Here is a 22,849-nt window from a genome sequence, read left to right as displayed (position 1 = left end):
TGAAGCCCCATAATTGTTTGCTGTAAAATGTTAAACTGTATTTTTGTGTGTGTGCTGTTCTTTAATCTGTGTTTTGTACCAGCCTATTTGCAAACCTACAAATTGTTGAACTAGTAAAGGCTCTCCATAATTCTTGCCTTGCAGTTTCACTCATCTTGTACTGTGCCAACAGAAATCTCAATAGACCTCCTGGTACTTTAACCTGCAATAGACCTCCTGCTACTTTAACCTCAATAGACCTCCTGCTACTTTAACCTGAGACTGCAGCCAGATCCTCCTTCACAGTCCTTCCATAAAGAGGTTGTGTCATGTGTAGCAGTGATTGGTGAAGTTTAAAGATGGTGGGGTCATGCTACCTCTTACTTTTTTGGCTTTAGCCACTAAACCCCATGAGATGCCATAAAGGAAGCAGGAAGGGAATGAGCAGCATGTAATATGTTGCTTATGGGAGATGGCGTCACTCTGGGAGTGTGAGTTTTTCATAATATCAATGACTGACTCAAGAAAAAGATCCCAAAGGAACAGCCTTGATTGATTTATTTGATTCTAAAGAGAAGCACTCTTCTTTTACTTCATCATGAAGAACTGTTATATAGCCAAGAAAAGATGGTACATCTGAGATTCTTAGATGTAGTGCAAATTAAAGGGTTACTCCATCACTATGACCGCTTCAGTGATTTGTAGTGGTTATAGTGCCGGGTTTCTGTATGTGCAGTGTTTCGCTTTGATTTAATCCTCACATCCAGCAGCGCCTATAGGAGTGTCATGAGCCAGCCTGGTACTAGAGTTTGTTGACTTTTGTTGCACAGAATGACAGTCATTGGCTGAGAGTGATCAGCAGATGCTCTCAGCCATAAAATGGTTACTAATATGGCTTCTGGCCTCTGCAGCTCTGCAGCAGCCAGGAGCACGTCACTGGGAACCATGGAGCATCAGAGGTGTCAGGGACCAAAGTAAGGGAGACAACCATTGCTAAACTAGCCTATTGGATTCCATTCACACGTATCAGAAGATGAGAATGGCTCAGATGCAAAATGCAAATAGGAAAAAACTGTGAATGGTCTTCAGTCGCTGCCTCATTTTATCACTGTCCTTTATCAGCAACTCAGCAACACATCAGCAACACTTTGCTGTATCGGAAGTGAGCAAACTGAGGAGGAAGCTTCAGATTACTAATGTCATTAGAAGGCCAGTCATAAGAGCCCACCACCCTCCCCTTGGCTCTCCATCTCTGTCTGTGCACAGGTTTCATTAAGCTAAAAGCATTAAGATGTAAGATGGGGGCTGGGAGGAAATTCTGGCTAAAAGCCCTCAATGTTAAAACTGCAGAGTGTATCACACAATGAGATCATTGTGAGAAAGGTCATAGCAGTGAGACCCTGTGATGTCATAACAATGATCTCATCACTCACACCAGACAAGGGCTTGCTGCAGTCACATCAGGTCATATTATATATAATCAGCATGAGAAAACATTCAATGTTAATCAAAATTCAGCTGCCACAATGCCATATTTTAACTTTTTACACTCATGTGAAGAGTTAAAATGAAAATACATGTTAAGTAGTTTAATGATATGGCAATAAGACGCCAGTCAATATATTTACCCAATGTAATAGGAAGCTGACTATGGTTTAACAGAAATTCCTTAAATCAATGCATTGAAAGAGCCAGACACATCATATAACTATTACAGGAAGCAAATAGTCTCAGGAGGAGAAAACCATTAACTCTTTACTAAAAGGTCTCTCTAGCATTTTTTTCCTACATCATATATATGCTGATCTGAAATTCAATAGCCAGCAGAACATAAAAGAAATAACTATTTGTTTAATATATAGAACAGGAAGACATTGCATATAATAAGCTAACGTTATATTTTTGTCTCGGAAACGTGTTAAAACATAATAAAATTATTTGACTCACTGGTATTCTAACAATAAACTAAGTTTGGCATGGAAAGGGTTAATTTGTGGGCACTGATCTTACTGCTTACAAAGAACACGACTGTATTTAATTTAATGAGTTACAAATATGCTCTACAAAGTGTTGGAATTCTGTATTTTTTAGGGGTGAAGACTGGATGCAAGAAGAATGGAATATTAACTTTTTTAATTAAAAAGAATACAGCAAAGACCAGAATCCTAGAATTTCATGAACATGTCATAAAATGGTTTGGGCTTTTACCCCACCAGAAAATAGATATAATTTAACTCTTGATCATTACCAAGGAAAAGAAAAAAACAGATGAAGATAAACTAACGCAATCCCAACTTTGCAGGGTAATAAAAATGTAAAAAAAAGGATGGCTTTCACATAAATTATAGAATCACTGTCACTTCCACCCAGCCTGCCCGGCCATGCTCTTAAAAGGGCATGGCCCCCGCCCTCGCCCTTGTTCAGTAATAATACTAAGTACATGGGCCACACAATGCCCCTAAAGCGTGCAGCCATTGATAGTTCCGCCACTGGTAGGCACCCTAACTGCTTCATCTCATTGAAGTGATTGTAATGCCTGGAGTCCCCTGGTAGTGTCCTTCCATTCAGCATTAAACCACTTTTACTCAGTGAACGGCTGTGATTGGCTAAGAATGCCAGTGGACCACATTCAGCCTATCAGGGTGCCATTGCTGATATGAATTGGTACATGGACATGTGTAATCTCTCTCCATTAGCTATACCTCCAGCGGGGGCAGGGCTATGGAAAGACAGGCGCCCTCATTCTGTGTTACACTGCTCAAAAACCATTTCACATTGAAAGGAGGGACAGTGCCAGGGGAATACAGGCACTACAACCAATTCAATGAGATGAAATGATCATAGTGCCTATAGTGTCTATTTAAAAGCATGGGGTTTTATTTTAGTTTAAAGGGAGTTGCCAACCCAATAAAATATATATTGAGTAAATAGATCCTCAAATTCCTCTCAAGTCCAAGGGAAAACACTATGGTTATTGCATATCAAGTATCAGTCAATGATTAACCCCTTAAGGACACATGACATGTGTGACATGTCATGATTCCCTTTTATTCCAGACGTTTGGTCCTTAAGGGGTTAAACAACTCCATGTGTTGCAGGAAGCAACGGTACTGAATGGGAGGCATATCACCTATCCTATGGAATGCAAATATATAAATTACAATGTTTGGAAATAACCAGTTTGAATTCCTGACAATTCACACCAATCAACTAACATGAGAATTGTTGTTAATTCAAAGTAAATTCAAAGTGAATTTCAAATTTAAAGTCAAAATAGCCAAACTGTAGGCATTTCGCTATTTTGGCCTTAAATTTTAAATTCCCACTTTTGTGAATAACCCTGTTTTTTTCTCTTTGTCCCCAATCTTTGTCATGATGCGGCAAGATATCATGTCTGGATGTCTGGTAATATCGAACCTATATATCTTATTTGGTGTGATAACGAGCTTGTGAAAAGCATAAAATCTATTAATCCGATGAATAATACAATGATATATGTAGTAAAGCATTTAAAGAAAAAATATGGTACCAAATATATATCAAGAAGTGCCTCATTAATATGTTTATAAATATTCAAGAATGGGTAAAGTGTGGAATTATACATTTTGAGGAGTTATTAGAGGGAAATCAAATTTTACCTTTTCCAATGCTACAGCTTAAATTGAATCTCCCTTCTAATGAATTATTTAATTACTTAAGAATAAAATCCTTTATCTTTTAAAGTTAAACTTTATCCTTTAAAGTTAGAAAATAACTTTCGGAAAATACCCCAATTGATCAATTTATGGAATCTCATCATAGAAAAAAATTGCATCCCAATTTAACAGATTTATGAAAAATCAAAAGCAAATAGATAAAGCGTCAGCATTGATTAAATGGGAGCAAGATTTTCAATTTTCTTTTCCACTCAAAGAGTGGTTATCGGGCCTACACTTAGTGAAAAGGCATATACATGGAGTAAATATAAGGGAAGTGTACTTTAAACTTGTTTATCGATGGTACCTAGTGCCCACCCGTCTTCATAAATTCCAACCTACACAGATTGTTGGAGATGTGGTAGGGCACTAGGCTCTTTTTCTCACATATGGTGGGATTGTGATGAGCTGAATCCAATGAAATTAATTCTAAATGAGCTAGTAAGCTTTATTCTTGGGGTTCAAACAGATATAACTCCCCAAATGTTTTTGTTTCATTTAGAAATGCCAAGGGTCAATACAATGTGCAAAATCCTCTTGATTCATATTTTTACGGCAATTAAAATAGTTATGGCTAGGAACTGGAGAAATATAGGCCCTTTAAATTGGCACGATATTCGCTCACAAGTGGATTTCCAATACAGGATGGAAGCATGCATAGTATTAGACAGAGTATCCAAAGAGAAATATGACGAAATTTGGCCCCTTTGGGTTAGTCATTTAAGATCAAATAAGTAAACCCCATACCCCATTAAATCCCCAATTTCACCTTCTTTCAGACAGGCAAGTTAGTGTTCTTTGTATGAGTATGAATGAAGTATTTATGAGTATGAATATATTTGTTGAAATAAAAAAAAAAGAAAAAGAAAGCGAAAAGAATGGAGAGAAGAAGAAAAAGAGAATAGAATATTTGGTTTTATATAGTATATATGACATGTTTAATCTTGCAAACTAAAAAAAATAAAAAAAAATATGTCTGGATTTAATAGCAATTTCTGCAAAATAAAAAGATTAAAAAAAACTATGTGCAGCTTAACTTCAAAGTAGCTTTCTCTTTATGGTGTGCTTACACTATCAATACATTGATTTAAAAATGTAATACTGTCGTATAAGTGTATTTTACATGCACTTACCATTTCTGATAGTCCTTGCTGCTCTAATTCAGTAGATAAAATGCAGTGTGACCTGTTAAAACTAGCAGTCATTTTTTCCGGCTGCCGAAAGTATTTTGATTTTTTTCAGTAATATTAAATGACCAAATTAGATGGCAGCGTGGCTAAAAATCCACAATACAAAATGCCCTCTGATACTGATTAATTCCTACAACGATGGTTGTCAGAGGGAACTAATTGAGAGAGTCGTAATATAGGGTGATATGAGGAGCTAAACCCACATACCAAAAGAAAAAAAATGTGTTTGACTCCTCCAGTACTCCCATATGAGTTAAAAGATGCTTTATTGATTTCCTTAAAGACATTCAGAAGCCCCCAGGGCACATAGTGACCAAAAGATCGAAGGTAATGAATACTGAGTGTGGTCCCAAGGATCCTTTATTGACTTGGGTGCTGGGTGAAAAGTGTGACTGTATGTGAACAGGAGCCTGGCCAATCCCATGGTCCTCTAAGGATTTGGACTTCTTGCCCTACCTTTGCATTTCTTTGCAGTCAGAAAAAAAGCTTTTGCATTATATAACAATCAACTATCTTGCCTCCAACAGATCACACCACCAACATCCTTATTTAAAGCAGGTGGTTATCAGTGTGGAGAAGTACACTGATCGCCACAACATTAAAACCACTGACTGATGAAGTGAATAACATTGATTATATTTTTTGCAATGGCACCTGTCAAGCGGTGTGATATATATTTGGCAGCAATTGAACAGTCAGTTCCTTAATTCCAAGTGTTGAAACAAGGGAAAATGAGCAAGCGAAAAGATCTGAGTGACCTTTACAAGGGCCAAATAGTGATGGTTAGACAACTGGTTCAGAGTATCTCCAAAACAGCAAGCCTTGTAGGGTGTTCCCAGTATGTAGTGGTTAGTACTTACCAAAAGTGGTGCAAGGAAGGCTAGGCCGTCTGGTCCAATCTGTGATAGAAAGATGTCAGAACTCATAGTGTATTGTAATTTGTTGGGTATCGGCTAAGTAACCTTAAACCAGTCAGAGTGCCAATGATGACCCCTGTCCACCTCTAAAAGATCCTTCAATGGGGAGGTGATCATCAGAAGTGGACCATAGAGCAATGAAAGAAGGTTGCTTTGTCTAATGAATCAAGTTTTCTTTTAGAACAAGTGGATGGTATTTAACTGGAGAAGAGATTACTTGAATGCCAGGACCAAATATTTCCAAGCAGAACAATGTCCAGAGAATAACACTGCCTCTGGCCTGCCTTCTTCCCATAATGCACATACATCCACCTGATCTAAAAATAAACATGATTAATCAGACCAAGCAACCTTCTTCCATTGTTCCATGCTCCAGTTCTGATACTCACATCCCCATTGAAGGCACTTTCAGCGGTGGACAAGGGGTCATCAATAGCACTGTAAACGGCGATGCACTGTGCATTTTGACACCTATCATGGCCAGCATAAAGGTTTTCAGCAAAATGAAAAGACAGTATCTCTTCTTTGTGATTGTACCAGATACGCTAGGCTTCGCTTCCCACGCTGATCAAAGAGCCTTGAGCACCCACGACTGGCAACACTTTTGGTAGGTACTAACCACTGCATACTGAGAATACCCCACAAGACTTACTGTTTTGGAGAAGCTCTGACACAGTCATCTGGCCATCACTATTTGGCCCTTGTCAAACTCACTCAGATAATTTTGTTTGGCATTTTTTTCCTGCTTCCAACACATGAAATTCAAGAACTGACTGTTGACTTGATGCCTCATAAATCCCACCCTTTGACCGTGTGTCATTGTAACAACATAACTAGAAAAGCTACATTTTCTGGGGAAATTGTGTGAAGTGTTCTTGCCTCCACCAGTAATCTACAACTGGAGTGGGCGGAGTAACTGGGTGGAGTGGCTTGAGTAACTGTGGAAAGGTTGGAGTGTGGTTCACTTCACACAGGAACTAATAGATTTCAAATAGGGCAGAGAAGAGCGGTTAAAAACAAACTGCTCCAAAATTGCTCACTTCAATAACTATACATCCTACAGCGAAGAGCTTTATATTGTGAGAATCACAAGACCCAGACCTACATTTTTATGCATAGTATGTCTCTGAAATATTAACAATGAAGACACAGTCGCAGTTTAGATATTGCCCTTCAAATTTGAGCTGGTTATAGTGGAGTTTCAATGAATGTCAATGGACGGCATGAGTTGCAAACAAATGGTCATATTGTGAAAACTATCAGGACTATGGCTTAGCCATGGACATGTTTAGTGGCAGCAGGGATAGCTGAGTTTTGATATAAGATTTGTGTAGGTGGGCTCGAAAATGAAGGACTCGTGACAGTTTAGAAATCGTGTCCTGATTTTTGAGCTTTTGCCAGCTCCCACTCTAGTTTTGAACATTTTGCCATTCATTCCTATGGGACCAATTTCGCCACAAGAACGACGATATTTCGTGAACCATTCGGAGAAACATTCCACAAAGTAATAGCAATCCAATCGGGAACAATCCGCACGTTTCGGTATATTACTGTCTATGTAGTGTAAAAACTGTGGGAGGAGTTAGGATGGTAAATTTGGCTATAATAAGAGTAATAATAATATATATGTGAGATAACATTAAGTGGTCTTGCTATGCAAGAACATTTAATTAATGTTGTTCACTTCACCTGTCAGTGTTTTAATGTTGTGGCTGATCAGTGTATTTGGATCAAAGCTGATTCACCCAATACATATTTTATCCTCCAATTCATCTACCCCAGTTATATTTCCACAAGTCATCTATCCTACTATATTACTCCCAGTTCATCTCCCTGCACTACATACATCTCCATCAGTCATATCCCTCCTTAGTTAAAAATCCTTATACACCCCTAGTACATCTCTCCACAACACACACTTACAGAGACACATACACTTGTATACTGACAGATTCAAATACATCATAACTATTTCGATAAATGCCAATTCCAATGTCCTGGAATTCTTAAGGATATTGAGCTTTACAATGATATGATTTTCTCCTAGCCTGTCAATCACACGGTCTCACTCTGGCACAGTGATAAATGATACACTCAAGGTAGATTTGGTCCAGCTCCTGCTAACACTCGACTTTGAGTCTGGTTGATGTGACTCCAAATCACATGCTTTTGATAACATTTATTGAGTATTGCAGAAACATAAGAGAAATAGACTGTAGGGAAGACGGAAAAATGCCTGACCCGTCTAAATGCTGCTTGCTTCCAGAGGACCAATTTGGACCTAAAAAGGGCTGACGATGCAGATCATGTCAGAATATCTTAATTGCATGCAATGAAGAAGTCACTAGAAGTATAGGTCAGGGTGTTGCAGTAGATCTTATTGATTTTTGCATGTGATACAAATTCCCCCCAAAAAATTATGCACACATTAAAATGTATAGGGGATTGTCACAAAAAAAACGTATTGATTTACTGGATGAAAATATAATTTTGCCTCTTTATAAATCTCCTGCTTGAATATGCGGTGTAATTTCTCAGAACCTGTTTAATGAAGGATATTATGCAACTTGGAAAAGTGCAAAGGCAGGCTACAAATTGATACATGGAATGGAAGATTTTAGGTATTCAGAACGGTTATGGCCATTTCTAACAGAACCCTAGATTGTTATAAAGGGCACTCTTCTCCTCCTGTATTAGTTTGTCAAATTTTGTATTGTCTCTTAGTTGTAGTTTAATGTGTCTTTTTACTTGTACCAATTGTAACCATGGACAGCGCTGAGAAATGTGATGGCACTCTTTAACCCCTAAAGGACTGAGCCAAATGTACACGTTGTGAACAAAACAAAACGTAAACAAAACCTGGCATTTGCGCTATACAGGGAGTGCAGAATTATTAGGCAAATTAGTATTTTGACCACATCATCCTCTTTATGCATGTTGTCTTACTCCAAGCTGTATAGGCTCGAAAGCCTACTACCAATTAAGCATATTAGGTGATGTGCATCTCTGTAATGAGAAGGGGTGTGGTCTAATGACATCAACACCTTATAGCAGGTGTGCATAATTATTAGGCAACTTCCTTTCCTTTGGCAAAATGGGTCAAAAGAAGGACTTGACAGGCTCAGAAAAGTCAAAAATAGTGAGATATCTTGCAGAGGGATGCAGCACTCTTAAAATTGCAAAGCTTCTGAAGCGTGATCATCGAACAATCAAGCGTTTCATTCAAAATAGTCAACAGGGTCGCAAGAAGCGTGTGGAGAAACCAAGGCACAAAATAACTGCCCATGAACTGAGAAAAGTCAAGCGTGCAGCTGCCAAGATGCCACTTGCCACCAGTTTGGCCATATTTCAGAGCTGCAACATCACTGGAGTGCCCAAAAGCACAAGGTGTGCAATACTCAGAGACATGGCCAAGGTAAGAAAGGCTGAAAGACGACCACCACTGAACAAGACACACAAGCTGAAACGTCAAGACTGGGCCAAGAAATATCTCAAGACTGATTTTTCTAAGGTTTTATGGACTGATGAAATGAGAGTGAGTCTTGATGGGCCAGATGGATGGATTGGTAAAGGGCAGAGAGCTCCAGTCCGACTCAGACGCCAGCAAGGTGGAGGTGGAGTACTGGTTTGGGCTGGTATCATCAAAGATGAGCTTGTGGGGCCTTTTCGGGTTGAGGATGGAGTCAAGCTCAACTCCCAGTCCTACTGCCAGTTTCTGGAAGACACCTTCTTCAAGCAGTGGTACAGGAAGAAGTCTGCATCCTTCAAGAAAAACATGATTTTCATGCAGGACAATGCTCCATCACACGCGTCCAAGTACTCTACAGCGTGGCTGGCAAGAAAGGGTATAAAAGAAGAAAATCTAATGACATGGCCTTCTTGTTCACCTGATCTGAACCCCATTGAGAACCTGTGGTCCATCATCAAATATGAGATTTACAAGGAGGGAAAACAGTACACCTCTCTGAACAGTGTCTGGGAGGCTGTGGTTGCTGCTGCACGCAATGTTGATGGTGAACCGATTAAAACACTGACAGAATCCATGGATGGCAGGCTTTTGAGTGTCCTTGCAAAGAAAGGTGGCTATATTGGTCACTGATTTGTTTTTGTTATGTTTTTGAATGTCAGAAATGTATATTTGTGAATGTTGAGATGTTATATTGGTTTCACTGGTAAAAATAAATAATTGAAATGGGAATATATTTGTTTTTTGTTAAGTTGCCTAATAATTATGCACAGTAATAGTCACCTGCACACACAGATATCCCCCTAAAATAGCTATAACTAAAAACAAACTAAAAACTACTTCCAAAAATATTCAGCTTTTGATATTAATGAGTTTTTTGGGTTCATTGAGAACATGGTTGTTGTTCAATAATAAAATTAATCCTCAAAAATACAACTTGCCTAATAATTCTGCACTCCCTGTATGTCTGTCCAACCGTAATTCACCTCTTTCATATTAAATGCAACCCCCCCCCCCTTATTATATATCATTTTATTCAGGGGAAACAGGGCTTTCATTTAATATCAAATATTTAGCTATGAAACATAATTTAATATTTAAAAAATGGGAGAAAATAAGAATTTTGTTTAGTACTACATGACATTTTAACTGTCAATGTCATAATACTGTTTGCTTTTACTGCAATAAAATACACATATTTGTATTCAGCAAAGTCTCACGTGTAAAACAGTACTCCCTGTGTACAGGTTTTATGGTGTTTTTGGAAGTTACAGGGTCAAATATAGCACGTTAAATTTTAAATTGAAATCCTCCAGATTGGTTACGTTGCCTTTGAGACTATATAGTCTTAGTATTTGTGTGTGAAAAATGCAAAAAAACGCCAATTTTGGCCAGTGTTTGTGACTAAGTGGCTACTAAAAAAGACTGGACATACCCCATTTGCAATACCTTGGGTTGTCTACTATTGCAAATGGTATGCCATCATAGGGGTAATTTTCATTCTTGGGCTACCATAGGGTCTCAAAGGCAATGTAACCAATCTGGTGAATTTTAATGTGAAAAAAAAGAAACACAAACCTTATATTTGACGCTGTAACTTTTGAAAACACCATAAAACCTGTGCATGAGGGGTACTGTTGTACTCGAGAGACTTTGCTGAACACAAATATTTGTGTTTCAAAACAGTAAAAAGTATCACAGCAATAATATCGTCCGTGTAAGTGCTGTTTGTGCGTGAAAAAATGCAAAAAAACTTCACTTTTACTGGCGATATCATCGTTGTAATACATTTTACTGTTTTGAAACACTAATATTTGTGTTCAGTGAAGTCTCCCGAGTAAAACAGTACCCCCCATGTACAGGTTTTATAGTGTCTTGGAAAGTTATAGGGTTAAATATAGTGCTAGCAAATTAAATTCCCAATACTTTCGGCATGGGTTGTCAGGCAGGTCCCGCTAATTGTAATTAATTAAGATACCTAATTATGTAAAAATATTACATAAATATATGTGTAGAATTAATATATGTATATATATATATGTATATATATATATATATATATATATATAATTTTTTAAAATATTTTTATTTATATATATAGGTATATATATAGTGATATATACGTATATATTTGTGTATATAGATATATATATTATTTCGTTCTACGTGTATTTTGATATAAATATATATATATATATTAATATCACAATACAGTTAGAACGAAATAACACACATCTATATATTTTTTAATTATTTTTTTTTATTTTTTTTTAATTTTTTTTACCTATTTACATTTTTTATATTATATATAAATATATATAACAATAATTATATATATATTTAATCAGTATCAGTCTACATGTAATTTGATATTAATATATATAATTATATATATATATATATATATATATATATAGATATATATATATATTAATAGTAAAACACACCTAGACAGTGTATGTATATGTGTGTGTATATATATATATGATCAAAGTGTAAAGTTTTTTTACACTGATTAACTTGAATTTTATTTCCAGCCAGCAGGGGGACCAACTGTCATTACAGTTAGTCCCCCTGCTGGCAATGCAGCAACCAGCTAACCCGGCCATGTGATTGTGAGGTCCTCGCAAGGACCTCATTCTCACATGGCCGGGGAGGGGGGGGGGCGCAGGAGGCAGGGTCTTTTTAGGGCCCTGCATGATAGGAAGTCCCTCTGGTGGCCGTCTGAGTGACGGCAACTGGAGGTATTCCTATCAATCAATGTAAACACTGCATTTTCTCTGAAAATACAGTGTTTACATTAGATTGCCTGCAGGGAGCTATAGATCATACCTGAACAACTACATTAAGCTGTAGTTGTTCAGGTGACTATAGTGTCCCTTTAAAGGAACTTAACATGTATAGCTTGGAGGAAAGACGAGACAAGGGGGATATAATAGAAACATTTAAATACATAAAGGGAATCAACACCGTAAAGGAGGAGACTATATTTAAAAGAAGAACAACTACCACAACAAGAGGATATAGTCTTAAATTAGAGTGGCAAAGGTTTAAAAATAATATCAGGAAGTATTACTTTACTGAGAGGGTAGTGGATGCATGGAATAGCCTTCCAGCTGAAGTGGTAGAGGTTAACACAGTAAAGGAGTTTAAGCATGCGTGGGATAGGCATAAGCCTATCCTAGACTTAAGATAAGGCCAGGGGACTAATGAAAGTATTTAGAAATCTTATCTGCCGTCACATTCTATGTTTCTATGTCCTTGTTTCCGTAGCTATATTTGATATGGAGAATGTTTCAGATATTTGTGCTTCAGTATAATTTTCTGCAATTCAGAGATAGTGAATCCAGACTGAGAAATTACAAACAGCAATTTTGTTCACTTACTCAAATGAGGAGGTCAATTTAAAGGAAACAGTTTTTTCTTTGTAAACTAAGCTGCCACTGATTTGCCCCCCTGTGTAAATATCTTAAAGGGACTACTGTTGCATTTTGTATTAATCCTGGCAGGTTCTAAACTGGTTATCTAAGAATCATGTTACCCATAACTCCACAATATCAGAGAGTGAGATTGTAAATGGTATTAGATAACAAACTCACACCTTTGTTTTCAGGATTATGCCAGCTAACAGCAAACATTAACTGGAACCCTGAGCTGAATGTCAATTTTGCCCTTTTTATATTTAGTTAATTCACAATAAGAAACAATTATACTTACTGATTTCTATGTAGAGACAAGATCAGATCTTTGCCTTCTGCTGTCACCAATAGCTCCACGTGTGGCGGATACTATAAAACAAATTAAACAATAACAATGTATTAGGAAACAAAAGTAACTGTTTAACTTAATACTGTATTTTAGTATACTAGGTATATATACTATTCACTGTTTTAAATGAGACAAAATAATATATAACATTTGTAGTATTTTATCATGTAATGTAATGCTTTTTATTGTATGACAAAAAAATGACAGTGGTGCATTGATGTCCATAGGAACATTTGCTACTGAGAAAGAAATGGGATTGGAAGACTTGTGATTGAATATAGAAAATGAATATTGCCATCAGGATCCCTCCACTTACTGCAAAATTCTTACTCCAATCATCTTAGCTAGCCAGTGGGAGTTGGATTTCAACATCAGCTAACAAAGGAGATCCACTTTCCTGCATATTGTGGGTAAATGGCAAGTGTCAAATACCGCCCTGAACAAACACCTTCAGGGTTATTCACTACAGTCAGAATTCAAGGTGAATTTCAAATTCAAGGTCACAATATCCAAACTGGACATGTTCTCTCAGTCAGCTATGCCTTCAGTTCAGCTATTCTAGCCTTTAGTTTGAAATTCACTTTGCAAACATCTTGAATTCTCACTTTAGTAACTAACCCTGGCAATGTCAGATTCCTAATTCTGTGACTATCTCTTGATAGAAGTTCAATGCTGGGAATAAGATTCAGATACAAAAGCTCACTGGGGTTTTTCAACAACTTTGAATTTGGAGAATCAACCATAGATGTAACAACACATGGTTGTTTTTTTTTAAATTAACACCTGCCTACAGCTGAACATGAAGAGCCATATATTTATTAAACCAGAAGAAAATGCCTCAACGGAGCAAACAAACCAACGGCTCGAGGAAATCTTCCTACGATTCTGGGCAAAGTTGGAGGCACGATTGCATCAGCCACCATTAACCACAATGAAAGAGCGGGGGAATGGAATGGGAAAAGCACCTCTGCCAGCCCCAAACCTCTGCGTTAAATGCCTACCTGGGCCGAGGGCCCCCGAGGAAAATACCTAGACGGCATAGACCACACCGCAAGAAGACCGTCCGCTGCTGGCGGCGGCAAAACACCCAGGTCTCCCGATGCGCCTGTCAAGGGACAGACTCAGCCTCCTGGAGTCGGCGAGTCTGTGGCCTACAGATGACACCCTCCATACAGGCCTCGGGCAGGAGGAGACCTCCGACCCGCCCGCTATACACTGCGGCACTACGCACTCCCGCGGCACCCATGATTCCCCGGCTGAGAATGGGTATTGGCTGAAGGCCGGATGGCTGGTATACAGACCCCCTATCTCTAAACGAGCAAGGTACCAATGACTCTGTCACTGTTAACCCCAAGGGCCACCGCAACAGTGACACCAACAGTGGACAGTGGATACACCAACTTGGAAGATGTGTTCGCGATGAAGGGTGGCAATTCAAGAGACTGCCACACTCCAATAATATTCTTAAGGCACAGTCTACCAAAAAGCCTGTGAGGACTGCCATATACCGGAGCCGGCTGACGGCCAGTCTTCCTCTACAAGCCGTCAAAGTGAGTGGATGAAGCTGAGTGACATCGCTAAGCATCACCCGCTAGGCTCACTTTTATGTTTATTTCGGCCAATTGCTCACTTAGTTTATTTTGGTTACAGCAATGATATCATACTGCCGGTACTGGCTGACTGTTGATTCTCTGCCCCACAGCTCAGCTAGACAACGCTACTGGCTGAGAGCCCCTTGGGACATAATCTGAACAGCCCAAGCTACGCAATCCCCCTGCAGCTGCCATAATCATATGACTAGCGGTGGTTCAACAAACACAGAACCGAAACCAGTGGTGTATTAACCAGTCCCAGCTTAACTGTTTTGTTCCTATATGTGTTATTCAATTAGTCATGTAGACTACTTAACGAGGATGGCAGGCTACATATGCTCACACATTTCAAATATGTTATAACCTGTTCATAGCTTAACCTACCTAACCAACGCTGGACTAGCCAGACCTGCTTGAATGTTAAACTTAGAATTTACCTAACATGTACCTTAATCGCTGACCTATACATTCTGGCACACAGGTAACACGATGAGTAGCAGTGAGCTGGTAGACTAGCCCGCTTAGTATAAGCCATACCTTTTCGCTGTTCGACTCACATGTCATAGGCATAGCGTACTCTGTAGTACCTTAATCGAGTTTAATGTAACTTAACATGACAGAAAAACACTAGTACTACTGCAAACGTTCCATAAGTTGCACTGCTTATTATCTAAGCTTGTCTATAAAATGACATTGTTAAATGATATAAAGCAAAAAATGAGGCATCAATATCACGGAAATGTAAGCCAACAATGTTTGCGCTGTATTAATCTTATATCGTATATAATGCTCACACGTTTCCCTTTCTTCATTCTGTACCCCATCGCAAATGCCTTAATAAAAGATTGACAAAAAGAAGCTTCACCTCCTCCCCAACGATTGCCTTTTTTTCCATATACCACAATGGCAACACACCACGCCCAGATACTGCTCCCATATATCTCAGGACTATATAGTTGATGGGATATTTTGGGATATTGCTAGTGTACCTATAATAGAGGACAAAACATAGTGCAAATATTGCTAATAAAATATAGTGAAAATTGCCAGTGATCAGAATGCACTCACATATTCCAGAATAATAAAGCGTATTATAGGTGCCTCCCCTTGATGGAAATGGGGGGTGTGTTCCTTTAAAATTCCCTCCTCAAGTGATAGCCGATAGGGTATCCAGGTCAGCATAAAATCTCACAAACAGCAACCAAAGGAATACTTAAAGGCGATTTATTCACTTGAAAAAGGTTAAATTGAATAAAATATAATAAAAACAAATAAGAGATGCTGGTCCTACGCGTTTCGTCCTTCTACAGCAAGGACTTCCTCAGGGACCTCTTTCAGTAAATCAAATTTCACAGGTACAAAAAACAGCATCCTAAAACCGCTAACAATCAAAAGCTATTATATAGGGCTAAGCCCTCCAAGTCATTGGTGGAATAGTGGGTGTCTTCTCCATGCCTGCTTCCGATTCGCCAAAATCTTCTTCTCAGGTGTAGCTGTTTAGCCGCAATGAAAAAGCCGGGTCCGTTCGGAACTCCAGCCACTTCCGCATTCGTCATGCGCCACGTCGTACGTCATGCGTCACGTGTATAATTGCCGATCACGTGATCTTTATGCGTTCCATGCTCGGGAAGCAAAAATGGCTGTGCGTTCCACAGCATTTATAACGGCTTAAAGAAGCATCTAATGTATAACTCAGGCACTAGGAATAAAAAACTATTAGAATGTTTTCTTTGATCACATTAGAAAAATATCTTAATCTAAATAATACGTCCTCTAAGTGTAATGATAGCTTTAACCAGTTAAAATGAATGAAAAAACTTCCCATCCAAGTCAATCATTCATTATATCAATTGTAATTTTACTTAGTCATTAGTGATACTAATAGTGGATTTATGCAATACCAATAATACTAATTTTAATTATAATTTTACTTGATAACTAATAATACTGAAAATGAATTCATACATTAGCAACAACATTTTTTTATCATATTAACCGTCAACCATAATTAATTTGTCAATAATAATAGTGAATTCGTATGTTAGTGACAATATTGTTATCATAATATCTATTAAAGTGACATTGTAGAATGAATTCACATTCTCAATTGTGAATTCATTTGAAAAAAGTGACATAAAATGTCCATTTTCCTATATTCAATTGCACATCCATATTGTATAGGATAATTGAACAAATGATTAAACAATCAAAACTAAAATGACTATATCACCATTAATGTGAAGTGACATGAATATTTATTTATATATTCGATTACATATCCATATTGTGTAGAATCGCATAAAAGGTTGAACCTATAATACGCTTTATTATTCTGGAATATGTGAGTGCATTCTGATCACTGGCAATTTTCACTATATTTTATTAGCAATATTTGCACTATGTTTTGTCCTCTATTATAGGTACACTAGCAATATCCCAAAATATCCCATCAACTATATAGTCCTGCAATTTGGTTATCAGCTGGGAGATAACCCTGGGAGGCCGTGTACCTATCAGTTAAGTTAAAGTTTTTTTGTGGTTTTTATCACTTTTCCACGGGTGTCCGTGTTGTTTTGTTATATCCCATATATCTCAGCATGGGAACATGAAATTGCCCACCCTGGAGACCCCACTGATTGGTTGGACATATTGTCATCCACAAATTCAATCTCCATCTGTGTGACCCATATAAAATGCTCTTCCGATGGTACCTCACCCCACAACACCTGGCCGCTATGAAATGTATATTAACTAACCTATGTTGAAAACTGTGTGGTGAAACTGGCTTCTTTCTTCACTGCTGGTGGTCCTGCCCTTAACTAATCCCACTTTGGTGAAGAATATCAGCTTTACTCTCTAGTGTTCCCAACAGACCCTTTCCTATAAATCCCTTGGGACTCCTACTCTCGAACCCTATTGACCCGCTTACCCAAAATGAAAATAAACTTGCCACACGCATATATCTAGCAGCACGAAGGGCAATAGCTGAGATCTAGTCCACTACCAAAATTCCCTCACAAGCAATAATCAATAAAAAGATATTAGATAGCATTGACATGGACATGATAACAGCACAATTTAAACAATTCCCCAAAAATTATTTCATAAGATCTGGGACCCCTGGCTGGAAGGAGACACATCACTCCCATGTTAAAATTCCACCATACTTGAGCATCTCTATTTGGCGCCTCCACTCTGACAAAAGTTGAGACATTGACATCACCTGCTCACGCCTTATTCAAATATGTATGTAAGCATACATATATGTCCATTTTTATTTGTTAAAAAAAAAATATCCATCTCCGCCCGCCCCTCACCCTGCCTTTCCCCCACCGGACGGGGATCGCGACCTGTGGACACACAGTACTATCTACTTTTTCTGGCGGTGCTGCAGGACAACCACCACCTCTCCTTTCTCTCTTTCTCTAGTTCCTTTCCATCTTTGACATTTTTTACATAACTCCGGTTTACAAATAGTTTAAAACCATCACATATTCCCCCATAATGTGCTCTGTAGGCTACAGGATCAGACAAATAAGTAGCCTGATAGGAACAGCTTTATAAATATCGACCCTCCATTTAAAGACCCTCTGCCACTATGCTTACAGCGATATGACCTTGTGCCTAGAAGTCCCTACTCTTCCTTAAACCAACAACAGCCCAAAGTCAGGGCCAGGCATCATGCACCTTGAAGGAGCCTTGACTAGCGGGCACCCCTAGCAACACCCCTATTAACAGGACTGTATAAGACACTGACTCTGTTCCAAGTTAATTGTGCCTTTAGACACGTATGTTACCTACTCTTACAATGTCACTGTTGGTTATACTTCAGATCTGAATCCTAATGATTACCTCTCTGTATATTGTCTTAAAAAACAAAAAACAAAAAAAAAAAAACACTGGTTTTGCTCAGGGTAACCCTTTCAAACTTGCCCTCATCCTCAAAAAAGGATGATGGACTGATGAGAGGACATGGGCGGCACAGGGGGAGGGCTGTGCTGCCATTAGAAGTTTATTATCAACATGCTGGGTGTGTTGACAACAGATGCCAAACATATTTTAGAATTACCATTGGCCATCTAGAATGTTTGTACGAGGCTGCCCAAAGACACCTCAATGACCAGCATTCGATAATAAAACACTGCCATACAGAGTCCAATCACCATGACGACTTGATATCACTAAAGTGGTCATGGTGCTTGGACTAACCCTTTAAACTTCCTGCGCTGTGTTTTATAATCCTAGTTTACCCCCATATTAAATATTCAATCGTCCCATTCCACGTCTCAACTCCACAAACTGCAATCTTTTCATGCCCTGTCTGTGCCTCATGAAATCCCTGTGAAGCTTCTGTCAGTTCACTTTTGTAGAAGACACTGGAAAGTAATTCTGCTTTACTTACTTACTGTTTATTCACTCGTATAAAGCTGGATAAAGTGTTATAAATTGGATGTGCAATGGTGGAGCAATTTAGTTCCTCTATTGAATTAGATGGCTTGGACTGGAAATGGTGACCAGCGCTCCAAAGACAGTTAGTACATGTGAGTGCTCATCCATAGCTCTCAACATGTCACATACAAAGAAGGACACCTTAATTCTAGATATGTGAGGGGGTGAGGGGTGGCCAGTGGTGGGGCTGTTCTAAAAACATTGTAGGTGACTTACTAATATCAATTTATGAAACTAAAATGTAATTTAGAAGAATATATCTTATTTACACAGACTGATTTCTAAACACATTTATTGTAGTTTAAAGACACATTAATATCAGTATTATTGCTGTGGAGCTCTATTATACACTCAGACGTACCAATAATATGGAGCTTCTAGAAAAAAAGGGACATTAGGACAGAAAAGAGGGATTTGGGTCAGAAATAGGGACTGTCCTTCCTAAATAGGGACGCTTGGGAGGTATGCTCTTCTGCTTGTTTCAACTTTGCATTTATAGGAGATGGGGCTTTTTCATGGTAATCCAGCACCAATAATAGAGAGGAGATCACTGCTCTTTTATGTTTTAGCATATTCCACTAGTTACAATAAAGGGAGGAAAAAGATTAAGAATAATCTGGGCAAGTGTACTACCAATTGATACAAGCAGGCCCATGATTGAGAAGTATTGTTGTTTTATTGCTGCATGCCAGTGACTCATCCTGTGTGCAGTTTAGGGTCTGTCTACTCACCTTGAGTTTAGACTGTGCCGCGTGAGGTACCAGCCAGAGGGGCTCTATTACTGCAGAATGTGGCCAAACCTTCTTTAGATGAATTTGATTACTATGCAATTCTGTTAAATAGAGATGGTAGAAAAATAAGTGTCAAGCACAAATACCATTGGGTGTGTAAAGGTTGTGCTAAAAAGATTAATGGGTGGAAAGTACAAACAGTTGTCAGAAATAGATAGCAGTTCTTGTAGGATGCAGTTATTTATGGTAACGCTATTTGTAAAATGAGGAATATATAAAAATGCTAACAAGAAAAAAAGTAACAGATTTATTATGTGATAGTCAAGCAGCGTCAGTGGTTTTTAAAAGAAAATTTTAAAATGTTGCAAGTCAAGGTAGAAAAACTTAGAAGGGATAAAATAAATATATTCCGGTGCACTACATAATAAGAAAAAAATGTGCCTGTATTTAAAACTTTAGAATTGAAGAATATCACAATATAAAAACCAAAAAAAAACAATCATGATGAATGAAGACTGTAATGAAATATGTCTATCTATTTCCCTTTGATTTTATTGTTTTTTAATTTACCTTAGTTTTTTAGATATACTGCTTTTTTCTAAAGGGAAGCGTGACATATAGCATATTTTTGTAATTTAACCAAAATCCATCATTCAAAAGAATCCCACAGTAGGGACAACTGCATATAATATTAACACAGAGGATGACATGGAGACACCCAGATATTGACATCTGGCACAAGAAGAAAAGCTAATAAATAAATAAAAATAACAGTAAGCAGCAAATGAGGAATACAATCATTAAGATACATAAAAAAAACAAAAAAAACATGACAGTGTGGCTTTAAGGAAATATTTATTTCAGTTAAAGGGACACTCCAAACCCTAAAGCACTTTTTGCAAAGAATGTGTGAACTATTTTTTTTTATTTTACAAAAAGTGCAGAATTTAATAAAAAATGACACTTTTTTTTAAAGTAAAGCTGTTGAATTGATAACCATACTAAACATTTTAGACCACGTTAGTAGAGTTGTAAAACAGATCAGTTGCCATATTTTCCCAGATTGATAATATTAGCCTAGATTTGGCCGGCTGATTGTCAGTTCAATATTTAGTGAGTTACAAATCACTATTCACTATTTAGTAAAATAGTATAATATATCATTTTATTTGGTGTATGGCTCATCCTTATACACGTATGCACAAGAAAAGTGATTCAAGCACAAAATATATCGGTGTATTTCTGTCTTAACTGATACATTACATTGCCGAATAACATGATACATGTTTTCCTGATTCTCTAAGAGCCATTCATTAAAAATGGCTAAATACTGCAATCTTTGAAGAGTTTCAAATTGCTGGAGCTTATAGGAAAGGCAGATATCTGCCTGATGTAGTGGCAATGCTGAATTAAAACATATTAAAATATATGATTATATTAACAAAAGGGCATCTATTTAAATAAATGTTAACACAAAGAAAAAAAGAGAAATAAACAAACAAACAGAAAATAACCAATAAAAAAAAATAACAATTGATTTAATGATCTGGCCTGCAATCCTTGCTATTTAAAAAGTATGTGTCAGTAGAAACCAAATATATTTAATATATTCACTGGATATTCTTTTAAAATAAATGTGAGCCAGCTTAGGCCCAAGCCTCCCACATACCCACAGTATCTATAAATTCTCCTCTCTATGCTATATATATCTCAGACCTCTTCAGTCTCCTACACTGTGCCTGATGACTGTATTCATAACACCTACTGTCCAACTCCTTTTATACATATACATTTAAACCAACTGTATTTATTAGCCACAAACCTGTATATAAATATAGTTGTACATATTTATAAATCACATGTGACTACATGTATATATTTATAAGATGTAAAAACAGATTACCTTAGTAAGTCAAGCTGCACAATGTTCTATAATACATAAAGTTAAAAGGTTCTAAAATCTAAAGAGAACAGAATTTAAAAACTATTCTTTCTGTATATGACTTTAATGAAATACCTGATACAAACATAAAAGTTACTCAAAGTCAAAGTACTACCTGTACATTGTATTTAACCAAAATAAATATGATTTATTTCTTTATATGTACACTCACATTTATTTTCTTATGTTGAAAAAAATCATATATGATACATGTCTGTATGTCTGTCTGTCTATCTTTGCTTTAGTATAAAGATCTCTGTGTAGTAGATGGTTAATGATGTCTATTGATGACAGTGTAATATAATTAACAACAATCTCTTGTGTGTCACTTGTCTCTCCCATTGTATTGTAGAGATGCTAACAGTTATAGAAGGTTTATAGAATGGTGTGTCTATTGATGGTAGTATAGTGTATATAATATAATCTATATAGGAAGTCAGTCACACTGTATACATCACATAGTGTACATATACCCAAGACTTGCCTCTCCCATTGTTATAAAGCTGCCAACAGTTCTGTTTATTGCTATTTATATATACTATAGTATATATAGTATAATGTACAATCTATATAAATTAGTCACACTGTATCCATCATACCCAGTACTTGCCTCTCCCAGTGAGTACCGAAGGTGTGACGAGCATCATTACTGCCACCCCCATCCAGATACGGGTCCCCCCGAGTCCCGCAGCTCCTTCCATCCGCGGGACCCCCTGGTACCTCTCCACCGCATGCAGCCACCTAATCAAGGGCAGAGCATGGTGTATGGGGGTCCCGCAGCCCCTGACTAATAGCAGCACATAGCACACAGCCTCACCCCGCCCTGCACACTCCCAGACAGCCAGAGCTGCTCCCTCCCCCAGGTCCTGCCTGTTATCCTGGGTGATGCTGAGCTGCGTGTCAGACAGGGAAGGGCAACATCTGGCACGACTACTCCCATCACTCATTATAGTGCCGCACAGCTGGCACTCCAGGGATCTATCTGCTTTTGCAATAAAGGGCATTTTGCTACCCAAAGGGACGAGCAGTTCAGCAGTGACCGTGTCCTTTGTGTATAAAATTCTCTACTGGAAGATTATAAGGAAGATAAAAACTATGATTTTTCTTTGAAATGTAAATA

At 37.8% G+C, this 22,849-nt stretch overlaps 1 protein-coding gene across 2 annotated transcripts in view; it reads right to left on the bottom strand.

The window, feature by feature from the left end:
• ADAM19 (ADAM metallopeptidase domain 19) overlaps positions 1-22,520 on the bottom strand; it is a 100,838-nt gene extending 78,318 nt beyond the window's left edge. The window contains exons 1-3 of one of the 2 annotated variants that reach the window (XM_063447755.1): positions 22,340-22,520; positions 19,788-19,888; positions 12,965-13,035 (exon numbers count right to left, since the gene is read on the bottom strand). In XM_063447755.1, the coding sequence (XP_063303825.1) occupies positions 12,965-13,035; positions 19,788-19,888; positions 22,340-22,430 (263 nt within the window). In that variant the 5' untranslated portion in view covers positions 22,431-22,520. Of the gene's footprint in view, positions 1-12,964; positions 13,038-19,787; positions 19,889-22,339 lie in introns of those variants that run through there. The other variant, XM_063447756.1, reaches the window with a different exon arrangement.
• Positions 22,521-22,849: the final 329 nt, after the last annotated feature.

This window comes from Pelobates fuscus, chromosome 3 (assembly GCF_036172605.1).
Source record: "Pelobates fuscus isolate aPelFus1 chromosome 3, aPelFus1.pri, whole genome shotgun sequence".
NCBI lineage: Eukaryota > Metazoa > Chordata > Amphibia > Anura > Pelobatidae > Pelobates > Pelobates fuscus.
The sequence above is the reverse complement of the archived record's forward strand: the minus strand, read 5'-3'. Positions and strand labels throughout refer to the sequence as shown.